The sequence below is a fragment of the Sinohyriopsis cumingii genome, chromosome 18 (assembly GCF_028554795.1).
Source record: "Sinohyriopsis cumingii isolate HCF-2022 chromosome 18, ASM2855479v2, whole genome shotgun sequence".
In the NCBI taxonomy this organism is placed as follows: domain Eukaryota; kingdom Metazoa; phylum Mollusca; class Bivalvia; order Unionida; family Unionidae; genus Sinohyriopsis; species Sinohyriopsis cumingii.
The window spans coordinates 4819910-4844019 of record NC_142978.1 but is presented as its reverse complement, the minus strand read 5'-3'; the positions used below and the strand labels follow the sequence as shown (position 1 = coordinate 4844019).

Here is a 24110-nt window from a genome sequence, read left to right as displayed (position 1 = left end):
AATTTGGCAAGTCATACCAAAGACTTATAAAAATGGTACTAACAGCTGCCTTGCAAGGCGCTCAGCATTAAGAGATTAGTGTTAGGACTGGTTCGCCTGGTGTCAGGATAATGTAGATGGGTGGGACATGATGCTACATGTCTGTGGCATGAGGCCCCAGTGCTAGACATCACTATGAACTGCCACACTGCAGACATCATAGCGATATGACTAAAAAATTGTTAAAGCTAAGTTAAAAATCAAAATCCCATATATATATACACACACACACAGAGGTCCTTTAAAGAATCTTTTGATTTTTAATAACAGTAACAATGTTTGACAGAAATACAAACTTGAGAATCCTTCAAATCAGGATGTATTCTGTCAATTTGGATCCATTTCTGTCGAGTTATATCTCAGAAAAAATTGTTTCACAGTTTATCTCATTTTAGCAATGATGTTTTTTTGTGAAGGTGGATCAGGATCATTTTCATAAAATTAAAAATACTTAAAGTTCTATTAAATTTACTAAAATCTTTATCAGTTGTTGGGAAATGGTTTTATAAAGGTTTTTGGTCTTTTTTGTTTTAGTAATTGTGGTCATATCTGATAGCTGAAAAACTTCAGCGTCATCTAAATATAAAAGTCCTTCATGCCAGGGTCCTTTTCCTCAGTCTTGATCAAAGTCTATCTAGCTGACATTTATAAGAAGCTATTTTATATTTTAACACTGTAAGCCTATTTGATGATGAATTGGCATATTTTTTTAACATCCAATTTTTTTATAAAGAACACTGGTCAACAGTGAAATCATTACTGACTTGAAAAGGCCCTAATCTGTAGTATTTTGGTGTGCCGAACACGAATATAACCGTGAAAAATTTGTATTGGCTCTCGTTTTGAAGATATTCATATACCTCATTTTCTATGTTTCACTGTGTAAATTTCTCCAGTAGGACTGCAGCAACATCCGGAATAATGATGTAACATTGCATAATACCATCATGCTCACATCATCCACAGTTGATTGCATCATTTTCTGATGCAATGCAATACTAATGCCATGCGGCTGCTGAAGTAAGTTGACGTCAGCAGTGTACTATACATGTGTAGGCCTATTATACTAATGCCAGGCGGCTGCTGAAGCTGACGTAAGCAGTGTACTATATAAAGCCCAATCAGATAGGTTCAGCATTTAAAATATTTTAGACGTTGTGCGAGACAGTTCAAGCTACTGTTACATAAAACTTATTATTTTATCCATTTACGTACAATAAAGAACAGTAATGCCTCGAAAGTGTGTTAATACCGCGGACAATTTTTGCTATATTTGTGGGGAAGTGACATTTGCCAACCAGAAGAAAAGTATCAATTCTCAAGTGAAGAAGGCATATCATCTTTACTTCGGATGCAAGGTTGGTGACCAAGACAAGCCTTGGGCTCCGCATATATGCTGTGCTACATGTACAACACAGCTTTCACAGTGGTTGAATTGCAAAAGGTCATCAATGCCGTTTGCAGTCCCAATGGTGTGGAGAGAGCCAAGCAACCACCTAAATGACTGTTACTTCTGCTTGGTTCCTCCTCTTTCCAGCGGAATAACGAAGCGAAAGAAGTCGAGAATAGTCTACCCAAACATTCCGTCTGCATTGAGACCAGTTCCACATGGTGAGGGACTTCCTATTCCAGAACCTCCAGCAGAATATTCTCTTGATTCATCTGACGAAGACAAAGGTGAGTCGACCTGTTCTTCTCCTGGTCCATCAGCATGCAGTGATCCAGATTTTCACTGTGGTGCATCATCAACCCCACACAGAATAACACAGGAAGAACTAAATGACCTGATTCGTGATTTGGACTTATCAAAGAACAAGGCAGAATTGCTAGGATCAAGACTCCAACAATGGAATCTTCTAGAAGAAGATGTCACAATTACTGCATATCGAAAGCGCCACCAGCAATTGGAGCCTTTCTTCAGAAAGGAAAGTAATCTGATATTCTGTTCTGATATTGAGGGCCTCATGAATGCTTTAAAAATCACTCATGACCCACAAGAATGGAGACTATTTGTGGACTCTTCGAAACTGAGTCTCAAGGCTGTGCTTTTGCACAATGGAAACATTCTTCCATCTATTCCAGTAGCGTATGCTGTCCACATGAAAGAGACATACGATAACTTAAGGCAGCTACTGAATTCCATTGAGTATAACAAGTACAGCTGGCACCTCTGTGGTGATTTGAAGGTAGTTGCCCTTTTAATGGGACTGCAGCAAGGATATACAAAATACATGTGTTTCTTATGCGAGTGGGATAGCCGAGCAAGGGAAATGCACTACATGAGGAAGGAATGGACTCACAGGCAGAATGTAGCCATTGGAGAGAAGAATATCCAACACCCAGCTCTGGTTGAGGCTCAGAAAATCTTGCTACCACCCCTTCACATCAAACTAGGTTTGATGAAGAACTTCGTGAAAGCCATTGACCGGACTTTGCCAGCATTCCGATACCTGCATGAAAAATTCCCTCGACTCAGCGAAGCAAAGATTAAAGAGGGAGTTTTTGTGGGTCCTCAGATTCGAGAGCTTTTCAAAGATGACCGGTTCAACAACTTGCTGGAAGGTGACGCGAAACAAGCATGGAATGCTTTTCGCCTAGTTTCTACAAACTTCCTCGGAAATGTTAGGGCAGAAAACTATAAGGAACTAGTAGAAGACATGTTGATGAAGTATAAGAAACTTGGCTGCAATATGTCTCTAAAGATTCACTTCCTTCATTCCCATTTGGATTTCTTTCCTAGCAACTGTGGTATTGTTAGTGATGAACATGGCGAACGTTTTCATCAAGATATCGCAACAATGGAACAAAGATACCAGGGAAAATGGTCCACTACAATGCTGGCTGACTACTGCTGGACACTCCTCAGAGATGCTCCCGAACAGCTGTACAAGAGACAGGCGAAGAAATCTAAGATGTAGTCAATGACTTGATTTTTTATAGGTAGGCTATTACAGTTGACCTTTTACTATTGGAATGCATTTCGTTATGTAAACATTAATTTCTTGCAGATTACAAAAAAACTAGAGCCAATTTTGCAATTTGACTGTCATATTCGTGTTCAGCACATAAAAATTGATAAGAATTGACTAATTTTATTTCAGTAACATGACTTTTGTAAAAATTTGTTGTCCAGTGGAATTTGGAAAAGCAAACATTGATGAATGAAGGGTCATAAAATTAGGCTTCACAGGTGAGCTAATAAATTTCTTGAAACTCCTTAGTCTGAGTGAACACTCAATTCTGGATAGCTTTAAATACGTAAACTAATTTACATGCAAGAGATTGCAATGTGTCAGAATGTTTACATACGGTTATCTGTTATGTATAGATTCTATTGTAACACTAATACTAAAACAAAGGCAATTTTCAGTTTGAGTGTTCAATCAGGTTGAGAAGTTTCTGAATACAGGGCATGCTGTGACACACACCTCTGAGATATTATGGTCTTTAAGATTTGTTGTGACATACACCTCTGAGATATTATGGTCTTTAAGATTTGTTGTGACACACACCTCTGAGATATTATGGTCTTTAAGATTTGTTGTGACACACACCTCTGAGATATTATGGTCTTTAAGATTTGTTGTGACATAAACCTCTGAGATATTATGGTCTTTAAGATTTGTTGTGACAAACACCTCTGAGATATTATGGTCTTTAAGATTTGTTGTGACACACACCTCTGAGATATTATGGTCTTTAAGATTTGTTGTGACATACACCTCTGAGATATTATGGTCTTTAAGATTTGTTGTGACACACACCTCTGAGATATTATGGTCTTTAAGATTTGTTGTGACATACACCTCTGAGATATTATGGTCTTTAAGATTTGTTGTGACACACACCTCTGAGATATTATGGTCTTTAAGATTTGTTGTGACACACACCTCTGAGATATTATGGTCTTTAAGATTTGTTGTGACACACACCTCTGAGATATTATGGTCTTTAAGATTCACATCCAGCACTGAACCCCAGCATCCATAGATACCAAGAGACACGCCATATACAACCGATATCTGCCAAAATGTCACATTCCTGCAAATTGAAAACAATGAAATTGAATTATGTCATAATTCTGTAGAACAGGTACAAAATATTTTGAATAAAAGAAACATATGCTAACATCGTATTGTTCTATTTCTGTCAAAATATCAGCATTATACAAATTGTGAAGAACTACTCACTCTTCTATGAAGAAAATAGTGTTTACACAGTCTTTTTCAATCATACCAAATCATGCAGAACTACTCAAACTTGTACAGAGACAATAGTGTCTACACACACTCTCTCTCTCTCAATCAATCAATCGATCAATCAATTAATCAATCAATCATACCCAATCAAAAAGAACTACTCTTGTACAAAGAAAATAGTGTCCAAACATTCTGTCTCAAAAGATATATTTACTAATAATTACAGCCAAACTATTATCCAGACACCACTGAAAAATATTTTCTTGGTCCAAATAAATGACAATAATATAATGAACAAATTATAAGGTGAAAAAAAACATTCCAGTGGTTCTGATGAGCAAATATTCCACAATGTTTTGCACAAGGTTAAGAAGAAAAACAAAGTGTCTTGAAGGAACAGAAAAAGAGTTATGGTAGTCTTCTAGGCCTTGAGGTCATTTCCAGATTACTACTGAGATTTTGCCCAATACTCTGGAATGAAAAATCTCTGAAACTATTCAATTATTATTTCCATGCCATATGTTGATCACAATGTAAATATTTAATATAATATTTAAATTAACTGTTCCTGGTAATGTCCCTTATGTTTATTTCCATATCAATGTAACATGTTCAGTTATCTTGGCTATAGGTATTGATTTTTTTCTTTGACAGCTGACCTGACTCATGAAGGCAGCATCCTGTGCCTATTCAAATGAATGTACGACATACTAAATAACATATAGGTACCAAATATAATTGTTCATATCTGATAGCTGACCTCAATATGCTTTGCCTGTTCTTATATACCATGTTCAGTCCATCCTCTGCTGCTGCTTGTTCTACCTTATTTGCCAATTCCTCAACAAAGTTTCTTTTATCCATTCAGGCACTCCTTTTCATTTCTTTATCCTTCACCTTATAATCTTTCTGTGCTCCTTCAATCAACCTTGGTGATTTCGTACTCAGCAATTTGTTTTTGGCCATTCTCATTTCATCTATTCTTGTCCAAGTCTCTGATGTTAACCATTTCATTTCTTTTATCTTTTGATTACCAATGATTTTCTTTGCTGCTTCAGAGTATGTATTTTGATGTTAGTCCACGTACTTTCAACTGTGTTCTGCTCTTCCTCATCTTTAATGACTAATGCATTAAAACAATTTCTAAGCTTGATGGTAAAATCTCTCTTCATCTCTAGTGAGCAAAGCTTGCTGATGTCAAACACGTTTCATTGATGATGTGTGGTAAGTGTTGCCCATAGTTTCAGCTTTATCTTGGTTATCACAAGGTAATGATCACTGCTGACATTGGCCCCAAGATGGACCTTGACATCTTGAAGAGATCTGCACCACTTTTATTCATGACAACATGGTCAATCTGGTTGACAGTGTGTCCATTGGAGGATTTCCAAGTTAATTTGTGGACGTCTTTGAGCAGCAAGACAATGCCACCTATTGTGCAGTTGTTGCAGAGGACCATTGTCATTGATCACTCCACAGCCATGTTGCCCCATCACCTCCTCATTGTTTGCATTGTCTGATCCTACCATGGCATTCATATCTCTCATTACCAAGGGCATGTTATGTTGTAGGACTTTAGAAACTGCTAGCTGTAACTATTCATACGAGTTCTTATCTTCTTCCTCTGCCTCATTTATTGGAGCACAACAAGAGAGTGAGTTTGCAGTAATGGGAGTTACCGTATATACTCGCATATAAGCCTGTTCGCGTATAAGCCAATCCCCCAAACTGAATTGGTAAAACTGTTTTAAATTGCATGACCCTTGTATAAGCCGACCCATAATTTCTAGACTACCGGTACATCACAAGATGCACAAAGTGAGTTCTGAATACGTTTATTTAGGCAAATCACATTATTAAATAAAATGAAAGTAAGAAAGCTAATTTATATGTTGATATAAAAACAATTCTAAAGTGTTAATGGAAATTTAATTAATCCTCATTCTAAAATCATGAACTATAAAAGTTCTATCACTTTTAGAATCCTTCAAAATCTGGCTCTGTATCAGACTTGCCAAACAGTTCACGAAACTTGGCTTCTGTTACAGGCGTGCTTTCATCATATAGTCGTCATTGTCATCATGGTCATCCGATAGTGTGTCGTTCTCCTTCACACTCTCTTCATCATTGTTGGATTGAAATATAGCATCATCCTCTGTTCCATCCATGGCATTGCTGATACAGCGCTTTCTGAATGATTTTGCTTTTCCGCCATTCCCGTACTTACTTCTCGTTCACAAAAAATTTGCATGCTGCAGCACATTTGTTATTTGCTTCTGCATATTCAATAACTTTAAGTTTGAATGCTGCATCATAAGCAGAACGCTTTCTTTTACTTACAACATTATTTATTTTATCAAATTGAACTAAATATAAACATTCTAGAGCGATTAAACTGAAATAATTTCTTATAGTGGTAGTATACTATTTATATACCTTATCCTGTAATTATTTCCATGTGTGGTTGGTTATCAATTTGTATTTGATAATTATTTATCATTGTTGTTTATTTGTGTGTTTTTTTTAAACTACCGGTAGTGTGATTCAATTGATCAAAATATGACTGGTTTCAGCGTGGATTTATTCAAGTATTGTGACAGTTTATAACTTTGAGCAGAAACCATGTCCACTACCATATCTCATTAAACAATACATCTGAGAGTTGGCATGTATTAGTAAAGTCATTGGCATTGTGCAACAAAACAAACCTATTATCCCGAGGCATTTATCACAGATTAAGCATATGGTAGCTATTGTATAACACTCTACCGCTAACAAACCACTTTGCTTTACAAACAACTAAACAACAGTAGTATATAAACTGTGGCTGCCGATTACTTCTAAAACACCTGTCAAAGAAATCCCACAAATTATATTGTTTTACAATTATTCACGCTGACTCGTATATTGCCCTGTTATTTACCCTTCCTAAGCGTGCGCGCAACAAACCCTTATGGAGCCTCTTACTATTGTTCCTTTAACCCTTTACCTCATAGAGCATAGTGACAAAGTGCAGCTCGCTATACATAGAACACAGGTTACCTAGTCGACCGCATACGCATAGCTTGCCTGTGAACTATTAAGCAATGTAGTGTATGTTACGTTTAACAGCAATTTTAACCATTTTACATTTTGGTACACATCTATTACATGTGGAACAATTTAAGAGTAAAGTCCGATTGTTATAGCTGTGTAATTATTTATCACGGAAGAATTTGTTATGTGCTTTAAAATCTGGAGAGAATTCGTTCACCGTCATGTCAGTGAGGCCGTGTGACCAACCGTAGAGCTGCCATTTCTCATACTCGAAATTTACAAGTTTTTCATATGTGTCTACATCACTAAGTCATCTAAATTTGATAATTTATAAAAACTAATTGCAGCCTATATCAATATCCAAGCCTTTACCTAGGTTATTGAATATTTCATAGTTGTGATTATAATCATGAAAACTTCGTAAGTACTGAATGAAATCCGCGACCGCCATTTTGGAGAGTGGAGATTACGACCCAGTTACTTTAAATAGCAGATATCGACCAGTACATAAACAGTGACCACGTGATCTGACGTAATTGTCATTCACAGAAATGAATGTAGTATCTAATAAGGGGTTTTCCCCGAAGGTGGCGCTACGAAAACCGGCTTAAAATGGCCGTTGTTTACAGCAGACGTAAAAAGGCACTTCTATGGGACTTTTGTAGAAGCGTCAAAAGTCGCTTCGATGTGACTTTTGTAGAGGCGTCCAAAGACGGTTGTATGAGGTAAAGGGTTAAGACAATCATACATGTATTTCTACTCTCGATCAAAATGTTTGTCGCATATACCTTCAGTATCATAATTCTTTTATTTTTTTATATAGATTCTTTTCATATTTACGCTCCGGTGGCCTAGTGGTTAGAGCGTCCGCCTCGGATGCGGGAGATCGTGGGTTCGATCCCCGGCCGAGTCAAACCAAAGACTTACAAAAATGGTACTAACAGCTGCTTCGCTTGGTGCTCAGCATTAAGAGGTTAGTGTTAGGACTGGTCGGCCCGGTGTCAGGATAATGTGACTGGGTGGGACATCATGCTACATGTCTGCGGCATGATGCCCCAGTGCTAGACATCACTATAAACTGCCACATTGCAGACATCATAGCGATATGACTGGAAAATTGTTAAAGCTACGTTAAAAATCCAAATCACAACAACATATTTACACTGAAATAAGCTAGTGTGCATTTGTACGATACCGTAGAGTTAATGATTACTGATTAGCTGAGGGTTAAATACTTGACTGGAGATTACTAATATGGCGGTTCTTTTGGAAAATACAAGTACCACCATGGCTCAAATAACATGTATGGCTGCATTTTCTGGAGGATGGACATCTGTCAAATAGACGTCAAGTACATTAAAACATGTTTTTCATTCATTATCCTACCACTTAAGTTAGAAAAAAAATATTTGTTTCACTTCACAACAGCACAAATCTTATGAGCCATGTGGCATCATTAGGCATGTGATCTCATCTTTGGCGATCGACAGAAACAATAAATACTGGAAATCGAGGGAAAAAAGTGTTGAAAATTTTCAGACTTTGACCTTGGCCCGCAGATAAGCTGACCCCCTTTCTTCCAGGCCTTATGTTTTTCCTAAATTTTTTGGCTTATACACGAGTATATATGGTATTTCTTGCTTTGATAAGTCTGTCGTTGATAGGTTCCCATTGTAGGATTGCTTTTTTAATAGCATGCTGCTGATAAGGGCTTCCCCACTGGAATGGACATCATCCTTCCCAGAGTAAAGAATGGTTGGGCCTTCACTTGTCATCTTGCGTCCTGAACCTGTCCATCTGGTCTCACTGACACCAAGAATATCCCATTTTTACCTGTTCATCTCATTGATGACTTGTGCCATTTTCAATTTTCAAATATGTTGTGGGCATTACATGCAGCAAGATGAACCAAAATTTTGGGTTCTGAAAAGCTCCTGGTCAAGCTCCTAACTCACCAGGACTTGTATTGATTAGAAGATGTCATGATACCTAATAGTTGGTAGGAATTCTTTACTTGACCTCTGGTTGTTGTTGAAGTTCAAGCTGTTGCAGTTTCTGTAATGGTTTTGTTTTTATGGGGTAGAGTTGTTGGCATTACACCCAACCCCTAACCTGGAGGACAAGATGCTTTGGTCTGGGCTAACTTAAGTAGAAAAAGGCAGCTGAGTAGCTATGATAACAAAATAACATGACATGTTTCCAGGTTTCCAAATTAAATTAAAAGGGTGCAAAAAGGAGAAGGATTATTCATAATTCATAATAAGGGCAACTGGAAATATTAAAGTAAACAAGTTCATGATAAAATGTCTTATCTAGGCTATTGAACATATGGTGGGCTACTAGTTCTTTTTCCTGCAAGCTTGCCAAAATTCGATCTGATTTTGACGTTTATTGTACCCTCAAAACAGAAGCAAGTTTCTAACCTGATGAGCTCTTTAAAGCCTGAAGAAAAGTCCCGTCTCTCTACCGAGGCAGATATACTGGGTGGCAGAGGAGGCTTGTTGGGAAAATATATCAGGATCAGAAGAAAGGAAAACATAGAGACTCCAAATGCTGAAAACATATAGGATTATTAAAACAACAATAAAAATATATTACAGTAAATAATATCAGGAAACATGGGATTCAAAGAAATAATGTCTTTTTGGCAAATCGTGCTGTAATATATATTAAAAATACAGTAGAATTCTGATACCTTGACCCTCCAAGAGATTGAGTAAATCAGTCTTAATGATCAGTAATCTGAGTCAACAAGGTTCTGTATTATTATAATAAATATTCATTTTTCAAGTTAAGTGTTTTTTAATATCAGTTCAAGTTAGGTGTTCTTGAATACCAGTTCAAGTTAGGTGTTTTTGAGCCAACAAGATTATGTCCAACAAGAAAGAGCTATAACTGGACCAGAAAGTTTGTAACATCATTGGTGTTTTCTCTGAGCTAAATATTTTGGAAGATGAACAAAAAAAATGGCATACCGTATATACTTGCTTATAAGTCAAGTCAAACTAAAACAACAACAAAACAAAGACCCTGATCTGCCATAGCATAATGTGCCTGCAGATCAGGGTCTGTGTCATTTGTTCTACTGATTAGTTCTAACAAACTGTATGATGTGTTTTCAGATCTGGGTCTTCACAGTTTGCAGTTGGGCTCATCTTATATGTGAGTAAATATGGTCTAGTCTTCTGTGTTATACCAAGGAAATGATGGCTAGTAATCATATATTAGTCTTTCCTACGTTTTCATTGTTGAAGCTTTAAGAGATGAAACAGATGACATATTTCTCATCCTTTAAAAACACTCCATCACAATAATGTTGACAAAAAGAAAAGATTATATGCAAGTCAGTCAAAAATTAATTAAATGATTTGTATATATATGCCTGATATTTATCTCTACACTTATCAGACAAAGTAGGGATATTGTGAAAAATTATATCTGTCCATCTGAATTATGGATATATAATGTCCACAAATTCCTCCCAAACTGTTCAAGCTTGATATATGAAACTTGGATCAATGATAGCCCTATGGATTTAGATTGTGCCCAAAATAATTGGAACTTACCTTGCCCATGCTGTTGCAAACAGTGGTGATTTTATTTTAAAAAAAGTAAATATCCAAAATGTTTGCCACATGTGTCTCAGCAGGGGTGCATCAGTTCAATCATCCAAACATCATTCCATGTCAAGACTGGGACTTCTAGGTCATGCCCTAGGGATTTTCTTAACCATGAGAACTTAGCCATGGGTATTAACATAGAAACCACTGACCTTCCTACACTATAAGCATATATACACTTACTGGGCATAAAATAACAAATTTATACATGCTAATGATATTGGTCTTGGAATCCAACCCAAAACCCTAGGAATTGAGATCTGGGTTATAACTTGGAATCCACCAAGATACTACAACAATAAGCATATGGGGATGTAAAGACAGGCTGATATGTGTAACTGACATTGACTGATTATTCCACCCTTATGATTATAATGGCATAGCTCCTGTGTCATAACTATTCCATCCTTATGATTATAATGGCATAGCTTCTGTGTCATAACTATTCCATCCTTATGATTATAATGGCAAGCTCCTGTGTCATAACTGATGAACTTTTGACATTGCCATCCACAGGAATGAAAAGGCATATTTAAACATGCAAATGGCACTGGCTTATGGATCCATCTTTATCCCCCACTATTGTTGTAGTTGTTGCTGTTGTAGGGTTTAACGTCATTTTTCAGCACAAGATAGGATATACATGGTGACCAGTATAACTGGTGGAGGAAGAACCCTGGAAAACCCAGAGAAGAATCTCTGACCCACAAGAAGCTACTGGCCGGCTTTCCCATGTACCCATGCTAGCCGATATCCTACATTATAACAACATACATAATTAGATAGCATGAAATGACAAACGTATATACCAGCCATTCAGAACATCCTGGTCTCTTTCAAATGAAAGCTGAATAACTCAACACTCTAAAAGAAACTCAGAAGTAACTATAGTATTACTTCCCAAATAGGATAAGGTTTTTGATCGATAAATACCGTATTTACTGTATATGTTGGGACACTGTATTTGTTGGACACCTTACATTAATTTTTGAAGTAATTTTTTTGTGCAATTCAAAGACATACATTTTTTTCAGGTCAAAAGTTGTGGAACACCTTTTAAATCAATCGAAAATTTTAAATACACTCCAAATGAAATTTTATTTTAAAAAATATAAATCTGTGTAATTGAGAAAAAACTCTTTAATCCACTGCAGCAGCATCTCATCAACCCTGCACACGTATGATCCATTCTTTAGGTGCATCAATATTTTTTTAGCTTTCTCATGCCATGAAAAATTATCATTGGAGGCAACACATCTCCTGAAGTGGAAACTACAAGGACAAAAAGTCAGATCTTTAAAAATATGCACCAGTCATGCTAATTCTCACAATTTTAACCCAATCTTGTTGTCAGTCTGTCTAGGAATGAGATCGAAGTACAATAGAATTTTACGCATGTTAATGATGATATTGTCAGTAAAATCATCATCTCTTCTGGCCTTCATGAATTCATCAAATGATTTTATTTTCTCCAAATCTTCTGGGTGACACTGGGTCATTGATGTCCCATGCACACAGCACTATACTGTGTCACTTTAAATTTTTTTCCCATTGTTTCAATTTATTTTCAAATTTCCCATGAATACCAGTGAAAATGTATGGGAATACTGGTGAAAATGTATTTTAAGTTAGTTTAAATATCTCTGCAGACTTTGTACATTGAACAAAAAAAAAAAACTAGACACACTTAAAAGAATCCAAAGTTGGCTTCTGAGGTTGGCTGGCTTTGCAATAAAATAAAATTTTTATTGATATCCTTTTTAAAAAATCTACTTAAAAGAATCCAACATCGATTTGCTTTGTAATAAGCTACCACTCATAATTATGAGTCAGACATCTGAGAAACAGAGACAGAGAATGTCAAAGTTGTTTTGTTTTTCATCTGATCAGACAGTTGTATATTTGCCCAGATTATCAGTTTTTTTCCAGACAGAAGGTTTCTTGATACACTATCATGCCAGACTAAAGATTCCAGCTGATATTTCTGTAAGTATATAATTACTTTTCACAGGAAAAATGTCACTAACTTACTTTGAGAAAGTAGTTTAAGTGTCTCAGTCAATTCCCACAAACCATTAAACAATATATGCCACTGTAATCTATTTATAACAAGCATAAGTTTGAGACAACAGCTGACTGTTTGAAACCTGTATTGTGGCATAAGCAAGATAGATTTTATTTCTTTTGACCAATAAGCAATCTTCTCTTTTATGGCACCCTGATTTGACTAAAGTAGATTACTTACTAAAGTTAATGGAAATTGAGGTGGTTGGAATTCTTTCAAATGCAACACTTTTCTTGTGAAAAGTAATTACATACTTACAGAAATATCAGCTGGCATCTTTTATCTAGCATACAAATGCATAATAAAGCTGCACAGCTTAGAAATTCCAGTAATCTGGACCAAGTAAAAAGCTCGCCAATCAGATGAAAATCACAAAATGTTTGACACTGTCTTTTAACTTGTCCTAAGTTGTTGTTGTTTTAAGGTTTAACACAATTTTTAAGCACAAGACAGGCTATACATGGTGGCCAGTATAAATGGTGGAAGAAGAACCCAGGAAAACCACAGAAAGAACCACCGACCCACAAGAAGTTACTGGCATTCTTTCTCACATACCCGAGACTCAAACCCAAGCAGACAGAGGTGAGATGGCAGTGATCCATAATGGTGAGCGCTTTAGGCCACTCAGCCACTCTGGACTCCAACTGGTTCTAGGTCTAACTCATTAAGATGTGTAGCAGCTGATTGAAAATTAAAATGTCTCCACATTATAATTACACATAAATTAATGTAATGTAAATACCATTAAGAAATAAAAGACTATGTGTGCAACTGAAATTTCTTGAGTTACAAACTTTGCCTCTTATTTTAAATTACATTTAAGGGTCCATGTAATGGAATATAGTATTTTCATGTTTTGGACTAAGTTTGTATCAAGAGATTCTTTAGAAAGAGCATAAGCAGTGAAATGTAGAAACGTAATGAGTAAAATGAGGACAAGGATGATAACTGTTGCAACTCACTCTTCCCAAGGACATTTGTGTAAATAAAAAATCCTGAATACATGATGATCTTTTAATTTATATTTATATTTTTTATATGCACAAAGTATATCTTTATACAAGATTTTATATCAGTGCTTGACTGTGTGTGTCGGCAGAATACAATGAGTACATTTTCAGCTAGAGCACTAAATGGAGACTGTATTACTTTTCAGAAATGAAAATTGTCTTTTGCCAAAGATGTCTCACCTTCTACAATTTCTTCTCAATGAAGTTGTGTTCCCTATATTAAAGATAAAAACATGGAGTGCTTCATCACTCAGTTGAAATTGCTTTGTGGTTGGATAGGGTTACATAGTTTACAAAACATCACATTTTTTGGTTAACTGTGAATAACACTGAAACTAAGGTGACCATATGAATAGGTGGGTGGTTGGGGTTTGCTGAAGAGTTTAATCTTTGAAGCTTCAATTTAGGTGCAAGTCTTAGTTTTATTTTTCTCTGTATATACCAGATATATTTCATGCTGTGTTAAAAAAAAAGTCATATATTTCAACTTGTGACTCTGCCACTCACTAAAATGTGTTTTTATATAAAAGGTGATGACATATATTCAGTAACAACACAGGAAAAGAAAATATCATGTACAAATTTCATAAATAAGTATATAATAATTTACAATATTCTGGGATAAGTGCAATCTTACCTATGTACATGTAGAACATGATGTCTTCCCTGATTTCAGCTGCAGTACATGGAAGTCTATTTGCATCTGGAAAATAAACAAAGATCTAAAAGATAAATGTGAGCACATATTGTTTATATGGTACTGTGTAAGTATAATGTAGTCATTGGAAACCATGAAGTATATTGATTTATAATGAATTCAATGACACATATCATTTTATGACCAACTAATGCAATGGGATCCAAAATTACAGAAACTCTATTAAAATGAAGGGCCTTATAATGAGGGTGTGCTGTACAATGACACCTCACCATAACATAGTTCATCAAAGCCACACAACATATCATTTTATATCTGGGTGACTAATTGAGTGAGATACCAATATACTGTATATATCCGTACCCACTTATAAATCAATTAAAAGTGCAAATAAGGATCCTGATCTGCCATTGCATAAAATGCCTAAAGATCAAGGTCAATTTTGTTTGATTTACCAATTACTACTAACAAACTGCACAGACCCAGATCTGCTGGTGTATTATTCGACAGCAGATCTGGGTCTGTGCAGTTTGCAGTTGAACTCATAAGTGAGTATACATGGTAATAATGTTTCTGATCCAAATGCAAACAACACAGACCCTAATCTGCCATTGTATAATGTGTCTGTATATCAAGGTATATCTTGTTTGTTTTACTGATTACTCCTAAAAAAAGGGCATAGACCCAGATCTACCAACACATTATGCAATGACAGATTTGGGTCTATGTAGTTTTCAGATTGATTCGACTTACATGTGATTATATTGTGTCTCTTAGTTGCAAGGCAGTCTTTCTTCTAAGTATGTTTTACACAAAACCACAAATAATACAGTTAAAGTATATAAAATATTTTTTTCAAATTATAACTGGTTCTTATCTACCACAAACTGCAATACTGTAATCATTTATATAGCTCTACAAAGCATTCTGAAGTCTCTTGCAGCCATTGTAATTTATATGTATGATCAAACAGAAATAAATTCTGACCTAAGTGGTCTCAACAATAAAATCTTGGTCCCTGTGACCAGGCATAAAAGATATAAAATAAAAAGATGATAAAAAGAACATTCTTTACTAGGTACTATAATAAGTCGAAAACAATAGTAATTAATTTTCGTTATATTTTTTATATAAAAAAAAATTGTTCTTAAAATCTGCTTCAGAATATATTATCACTGGTCCAAACTGAGGAGATTTTAGTATGACCTCTAACAGTATGACCTCCAACAGGAGCATAGTTCATGCATCAGCTAAGTATGACCTCTAACAGGAGTATAGTTCATGCATCACTTAAGTATGACCTCTAACAGGAGCACAGTTCATGTATCAGCTAAGTATGACCTCTAACAGGAGCATAGTTCACGCATCAGCTAAGTATGACCTCCAACAGGAGCATAGTTCATGCATCAGCTAAGTATGACCTCTAACAGGAGTATGGTTCATGCATCAGATAAGTATGACCTCTAACAGGAACACAGTTCATGCATCACTAACTATCCTGGTTAGACACTGCATTTGAGGTCTCACATGAAATGCATGCAGTTCACACACATAACACTGGTTCACACTAAAATATAAACTTTACCAGCAAAGGGTAGCCTATCATAATATACAATGTATAGTCATTATTATCATGTTTGTTGTTTACCATTGAATAAACATTTATTCCTATATCCAATTCCATGGATCAGAAAGACCTGTATACAGTATGGAAAAGTCCATCTGGCAAACATACTTTACTTAGATTAATAAAGCATAAAATGTAAGTCACAGTGATTTTCTTTGGATATAAGTGGTTAATACAAACAGATGCAACAAATCATAAAGTTTTGTGATTATATGGCAAACAGCACCAAAATAATATAAGTGACCTATAAACAAAAATAATTATAGGTTACTGCATTTGTATGGGAAAATATGAACAAGTTTTTCGGATGGAATACTGAACAACCTTGGGAGTGCAGCATATCCATCTGACACAATGAGTTCAAATTTCCCATACAAATGCAGTAACCTTTCTATTATATGCTCATTTTCTTATTCTACCTAAAGATTACTTATATAAACATAACACACTACAATAAACAAAGTAACTGAATGTAGGTTGTATTCCTAACTAAATATACAAGCGCAGATTCATCATTACACAACTACATTATTAATGCGCACATAACTCTGCCCAGATCAATTTGAATTTAGTCATGCGCTAGACATAAGTTTTGAAAGAAAATGGCATTTTTGTCTACTTAAAATTGAAATTTAGAGTCATATTGTGAATGAATGCGCATTGCAACAACTTTTCCATTTGATCTGGATTGAATAGATTTTAGTACTTTTGTCGATTCTACGAAATTTCGTGATTATGGACTGGATTCATCTGTGCAAATTGTACATGAAATATATCAGACTGAAGCAGCCAGGGAGAAGCATGTTGACATCTGCGTTTGTTCTGTCATTGACTATTTGAAATCATAATGTGGGAAAAATATGAAGTCTTTCAATAGCAATTATCAAAAAGATGCCATTGAATTTAATGTTTATTTCATTTTGAGTGCAGTAAGGAGGACGTAATTGCACTTGGAATATAGTCGAAATTACAGTACAATTTCGAAATGTGTAATCAAGCTTGAGAACTCATGACATGGCTCGTGTAATTCGGATTTGCAGAACTAAGAAAGTATATTCTGAGGAAATTCATGATGTAAAACTGTATATTTTTTGCCATTCGTATTACCAGCTAAAGGAGACAGTTTATGCCTTGTAACTTGCATGTTATTTGTAGGTACCCAGCAATTTTATGAAATCTGGCATCTATCGCAAAAATCCGAAACATTGTATCAAAAAGGTTAATGCGGAATGTAGCAAAGCAGCTGGTATGTGGCAGTCCACAAAAACATCGACTTTAGTTCATTCAGAAACAAATTTAATCAACCAAAACATAAAGTGTCTGCTAGACGAGTGTACATAATTTGTTTACAAAGTAGTTCCTAATACACTATTGGGCACACGTGTCCTGCACGTGAGTGCAATATGAAGGTGTGCAATATCATAAAATACTGAATGATTCTGACAATGTAAAGTTAACGGAGAAAAAAAATGAGCATATAATAATGGTATAGTACATATCAAGATGCATCATCAAGTTTCATACTTGTAGGTAACATAGGATGCATATAGTGTGCCAAAAACTCATGTGATCATGAGCCAAATATAAAAATTTAATCAAAGCCAGTAAATGAATAATTGTAATTGTCACAATTAGATTAAATAGTGTGGTACTAAAAGAGATTCATGTTATAATCAATTTCATGATTGAAAGATGAAGAGTATGCAAGCAATGAACAAAAGATATAAAATTCAGCCTGGCTGTGAAATTCAAGATACATACCCTTGCCAAGTCTCATGATTCTGGATAGGAAAATATGTACACAGAATGCAACCTACACTGGTCAGGAGCTAAATTCAAAACTTTAACCAAAAACATAAAGTAAATCCAATTTTTTAACTGAAAATATTGACTACATTTTAGAAAATAACATAAGATCTAGAGTATATACAATCTGTTGCTTCTTTTTTAAATGCATACATTCCTTTGTTTCCACCAATCTTTCTAAAAACATCTGGTGCATATATATCTGAGAAAACTAATTTTTTCTTGTGATACACTACCAAATATTCAATTTTACAGGCTTGTCTTGATGTGTTTGCTCTTTTTACTTCCATAAGCATGACATGACATGGACATATTTTGCATGACATGACAGGGACATGCTTTGCTTGACATGACAGGATCATGTTTTATGAGTGTGCATGAGTAATGCTACACATCAAGTCAGTGTGAGATACGAGACAACCCCCAATTACAGGAACATTTTCTAAACACCAAGGTTTAACATTTAATTTCAAGTTTTTCCATTAACTGTTTTGTCAGCTGCAGTTAGGTTTCATGTGTGCATGACAAAGGTATTGCAAATCAAGCATTTATGTCTTATTGTAGCCACTGATTAATTGCTTTTCTACATATCTAAGTTTTTAATACATTAGGCTCAGATTTGCCTTCACATAATGCATACCTAACTGCATACAGCTTGAACCAAGACCTGCCTTCACATAATGCATACCTAACTGCACACAGCTTGGACCCAGATCTGCCTTCACATAATGCATACCTAACTGCATACAGCTTGAACCAAGATCTGCCTTCACATAATGCATACCTAACTGCATACAGCTTGAACCAAGATCTGCCTTCACATAATGCATACCTAACTGCATACAGCTTGAACCAAGATCTGCCTTCACATAATGCATACCTAACTGCATACAGCTTGGACCAAGATCTGCCTTCACATAATGCATACCTAACTGCATACAGCTTGAACCAAGATCTGCCTTCACATAATGCATACCTAACTGCATACAGCTTGGACCAAGATCTGCCTTCACATAATCCACTTCTTTGTGCTTAGACTCAGTTCTATCATCAGATAATGCACTGGCAGATCAGGACCTTTACTGAAGCCTAGTTCCTAGATCTGCCTTTACACAATGTATAACTGCATACAATTTGGGCTAGGGGCCCCAAGTGGCCGAGTGGTCTAAAGTGCTCTCCGTTACGAATCACTGACATCTCACCTCTGTCTACATGGGTTTGAGTCTCAGATTCAGCCAATGTGGGTATGTGAGAAAGCTTGCCAGTAGCTTCTCGTGGGTTGGTGGTTCTTTCTGGGGATTTTCCTGGGTTCTTCCTCCACCAATAATACTGGCCGCCATGTATAGCCTATCGTGTGCTGCAAAATGGCGTTAAACCCTATAACAACAACAATAACAACAACAATTTGGGCTCAGATCTGCCTACCCATTATACATACCTAACTGTATGCAGGTTTCATTCAGATTTGCCTTCCCATAATGCACTGGCAGATCAGGATGTTTACTGGTCATTCTACTTATTCCTATTCTAAATCTTTTCTACGATAAAACCAGTGACAAAAGAATCAATTGCTTATTGTAAAGTCCTCATTTTCTCAACCAAGCATCAGACAGTGTTTGCTTACCTATATTTTTAAGCAAGAGTCAATGGAAGCGTTGAAATAGTTAATTTGTATTTATGTCATGTAATTATTACAAATGACATCTTGTGAAGTCTTGGTTAAATAATATTCCTCCATAGCATGGTTGTTTCTGATATCAAAACTGTGAGAAAACAAGAGATGACAGTGGTATTTGAAAATATATACCAGAGATTAATCGAGTGCAAAACATGCAAGAATGAGCACACATGAAGATAAAAAGAATCAGGCATTCAGCTTCTGCAAGTTCCACAGATCCTTTCATTATGAAAAGACAGAAAAACATCACCAAATTGTGGGTGGCAAAATTTTGATTTTTCAAAATGCAAAAGGCTTTGATAACACCTATCAATGGAGTGACATCAGAGACTCGGATTACACTGACCCTCATCTGTGTTAATTATGCTTGCAACTGGATGTTGTCCATACATTGGACAGTCCCAGAGTCATTATTGATAAAGTGATAGTGATATGGGAACAGATATCTAAAAAATGTTTCAACTTTCCTGAATAGCAACAATAAAAAATCTTTTTCACATAAACAAGATTTGTGTTTATAAAACACATGTACCCCTACTGTTAAAAATAAATGTGTGCAAGTTAACAATGTCAACATCCAAAACAAAATGCTAGAATTCATTTCAATGACATAAACATTTTTCATCAGGTCATGTGTATACATATGAATATAAAAAGGCTTATCAAAGTTCATATGCATAAGGCAAGCAGTTTTTGATTAAGATGAAATGTCCAAGTGCAGCATGTAAAAACGAATATATACAACATAAAATAAACATAAAATAATCATTGAAATGGTACCAAAATCTAATCAAGCTAATGTACACATACAGTCACACTAAATTTAATTTGCTTTCGTGAGGCAGGTTCTGAATATTTATGCTAACAAAATTTGCAGTAGTTTTTTTAGTCCTTAATAATAGTGCTATCAAGCATTTATTTTAAAACAGTCCAAAAGGTGTGAAAAAACATAATTAAAAACATGGAATACAAATTTTATTAAGTGGTATATGTATGTGCATAAAAGAGTCCACCAAATTTCACATGTTTAAATTAATTGGTTTCAAAAAATCATTATAAAAAAACAGATAATGGTCTGAGAGTGTTTAGGTATGAAATGACAGATGCAAAGCTCCTGCTGCTACTGCAGTGGTGACAGAGTGCTAATGCCTACTCAAAAACATGACATTCTTGTAATTACTTCAAATCCATTTGTCTAGTATCCCAACAGACAGATAGACAGATGAGAAACAATTACCTGTTACATTGATAAGGGATGGACTTCCAGTAGAGAAATATGATTCATTTAAACTGTAATTAAGAAGAAAATTAATTTATAGGATTGTTCTCAAGCTTTATTCATATAAAGATGTGTTTTAATCACTTTTCATGATATAAAAACATTGTAATTATGGATTTCTCTCCCTTTAAGCAACCAAATAAACTAGAATGTCAAGCTTTTTTCAACTAAACAAGCTGAATGTTATATTTTCATATGCAGCTTTTATATATTTCCAAAGATTATGAACTCTGCCCAACCTTGTTTTCATAAGGCAGATGTGCTAAGAAATGGTTGCATAAAATATGTTAAGTTTCTTGCTTACTTGATTTAAATGCTCCATCACATCAAACACTATAAGATCTAAATGGAATCCTATACAATTCTGCAATATGATGTACATTAGTGCCAATGTCCTGCACCCAAAATAAAAGGTCAAGGGTCAAAGTTTTACTCTAATATATCCTGATCCAGGCCAAAATTAAACACCCCCAATAGTTACTAATAGCAAAAAGTGTAGAGAGAAACAAACCTTCAGCCAAGGTGGGAGTAATAAATAAATAAATAAACAAAATTGAAAATAATAATTGAAAAAGTGATTTGGATGACTAATGTGATGATGTGGAACATCACCGTGATGATGAGTTGATGTCACATTTCATGTAAACACGATAAGTTTCATCGGCTGATTGAGATTACATATGATTATGAAGCCATGTTTCTATGATATTTATCAAGCCTGAAATAGGATTCTGGCTTGAATGGTTTGCAAAAAGTATGTCTGGACAAATTTTGAGATCAAAAAAAAAATGTCTTTGTAGTTTCACTTCTATAAAGTTTGACCAAAATGCTTTCTATTCATAACACCAGTACAGATTAATCAATTTAAACTCATTTTACCAGATCCTGGTACAGTTTTCAATTAGCTATGTAATGGTCTAGTTAAATGAGACTAACAGGACACAAGTTCTATTTCTGTGTCTGAATTAATATTGTAGACATTTGTTTTTAAAGTTTAAACAGCTGTTTATTTGACTTTGTACCAGTATAACACCATCATCCTAGAAATATGTTACTGTGATTTAGTGGACATGCATAATGGCAGTACACGTATTAGGTCACTGCTTGGCAAAAGAAACAGGTATGACTCCTTGGAATCTTCTTGCTCATTAAAATGAGGGCTTGGGAATGTCAACTGTGCCAGATGCTTTCTTCTACATGCCATACAAGGAGACCAGTTGAGGCACATTGTTATCAACAGGAAATTATCTATGATAATGTTAACACTAAGAAGGTCTCTGATATTTTAAAAGAATTACATTCATATTTTAAGCATTTTACTGCCTTTTTTTTGTAATATTTATATTGTTTGCCATTTTTGGGATGCCTAAACTTCTTCAGCACTATATAATCAGGACTGAGACGATTATATCATATACCAACAAACAAACATACTTTGTTAAAATGTGGTCACCAGCATTCTTGTTACAAACACCACAAATTTTACTTGTGAATAATGTGTGCCAAGCTAAAACCAGAGTACAGTGCATTGCCAAGAACACAATACCATTCCAATATAAGATTAGTTTCATCTGAATGTATTGTTTGCAGTATACACTGAGTACACATGAGTTACTGACCCTTAAATCTATTTTTTCCTAATTAAAATGCACTTTTCCAGTAATTTTTGGAGCATTTTTCGAGAAAGTATGAATCCTGGAACTCAAGAGCAAAACGTGGGTTCCTTTTAAATTAAAGTTTCTGGGGCAACTTTGTATCTTTGCATTGTTATAACTTAAGTTCTAATTGGCAATATATAGCCAGCATTGTGCTGACATGCTGTTCAACCATTTACATACATTCATACATACACATACAGACGAACATACTGTTACCGGGCATAAGAGACATAAAACACTAACAAGAGCATTCTCTTCTATAAGCTAACACAATGAACTGATAAAAACCAGCTCTTCATACTTCTAGGGTTTGTTTGTTTTTTAAATATGGCTTTTCACAATATCTGCTCCATGAGTTTTCATAATTGTCCAGCTCTAAAAACCATATTTTACTGGGTGAAAGTCACAGAAACTTTGAGTAACCTTAGAATGACTGCCATCACCAGAAGCATTATTTTATGCATCATTAATGACTTGCTATTTTAATGAGGGTGCAGCAGTTGTCAAGATGCATCCAATTAACATGTTTGGTGATTCCTATTATGTATACTAATGGCTTAAAGGCTGAGCTAAATCCTATAACTTAGCTAAGAATGTACAAATAGTGTACAGGTATGTACAAAACTAGCTCCTTACCCCCCTCCCAAGAGGGACAAGTAGGTACATGTACTATTAAACAAACTGCAAACTGTTCATTAGGACCTGGAAAGAATGACTGAGATGACATGTGTATGATTTTATCTGTGAAGAAGCCAGTGCCAAGTCCAATGCCAGAGGTAACAATAAATCTCCACTAAAGAAAAGCTAAAACTATGAGGAATAAAACATACCTGTCGTTAGAATGTGTACAATTCTGTCTTTCAGGTACTAAGTATGGACCTGGAAATGTTGTTGAAAGCAGAAATAGTTGGAGCAAAGCAGATATATATATATATATATATATATATATATATATATATATATATATATATATATATATATATATATGTACACACACACTCAGGATAACCTGTCTGGAAAAAAAAATAGATTAAACATTTACTTGATTCTAGAACAATAATCAAATATGGAGGTTTTATTTCTGTACTTATGTTTCAATCTTCAATAAATGAAAACTCAACACACATTTCCCTTATAACAATTCTTCAGTAGTGGACAGTCACAAACAACTGTAAAGAAAAGCCTTATTCAGGGAAGGTAATGAAGTCAGTAAGTTTTTGAATGCCATTATATGAACTTTAGTACTGAAGTTCGGGATTTTTTTTCAGGTAAATTGTGTTGGTACACAAATGCATGCAAAATCTGACCTTTAAGTTTAAAATGTTATTTCTGGTATGTTCTTAGCCCATATCATTATATATATGACACAGCATTTTATATTTAAAAAAAACATGATCTCTCACACACCCTAGCCTACATTTACCTGTTAAGAAAA

General features: G+C 35.1%; 1 protein-coding gene across 1 annotated transcript in view; it reads right to left on the bottom strand.

Annotated features, from left to right (window-relative positions):
* The window catches only part of LOC149775991 (solute carrier family 49 member 4 homolog), a 58689-nt gene that overhangs the window by 16211 nt on the left and 18368 nt on the right, over positions 1 to 24110 (bottom strand). Inside the window, exons 6-10 of the mRNA XM_089941219.1 lie at positions 23506 to 23554; positions 20976 to 21028; positions 14607 to 14672; positions 9698 to 9827; positions 3972 to 4080 (exon numbers count right to left, since the gene is read on the bottom strand). Of these exons, the coding sequence (XP_089797345.1) occupies positions 3972 to 4080; positions 9698 to 9827; positions 14607 to 14672; positions 20976 to 21028; positions 23506 to 23554 (407 nt within the window). The remainder of the gene's footprint in view (positions 1 to 3971; positions 4081 to 9697; positions 9828 to 14606; positions 14673 to 20975; positions 21029 to 23505; positions 23555 to 24110) is intronic.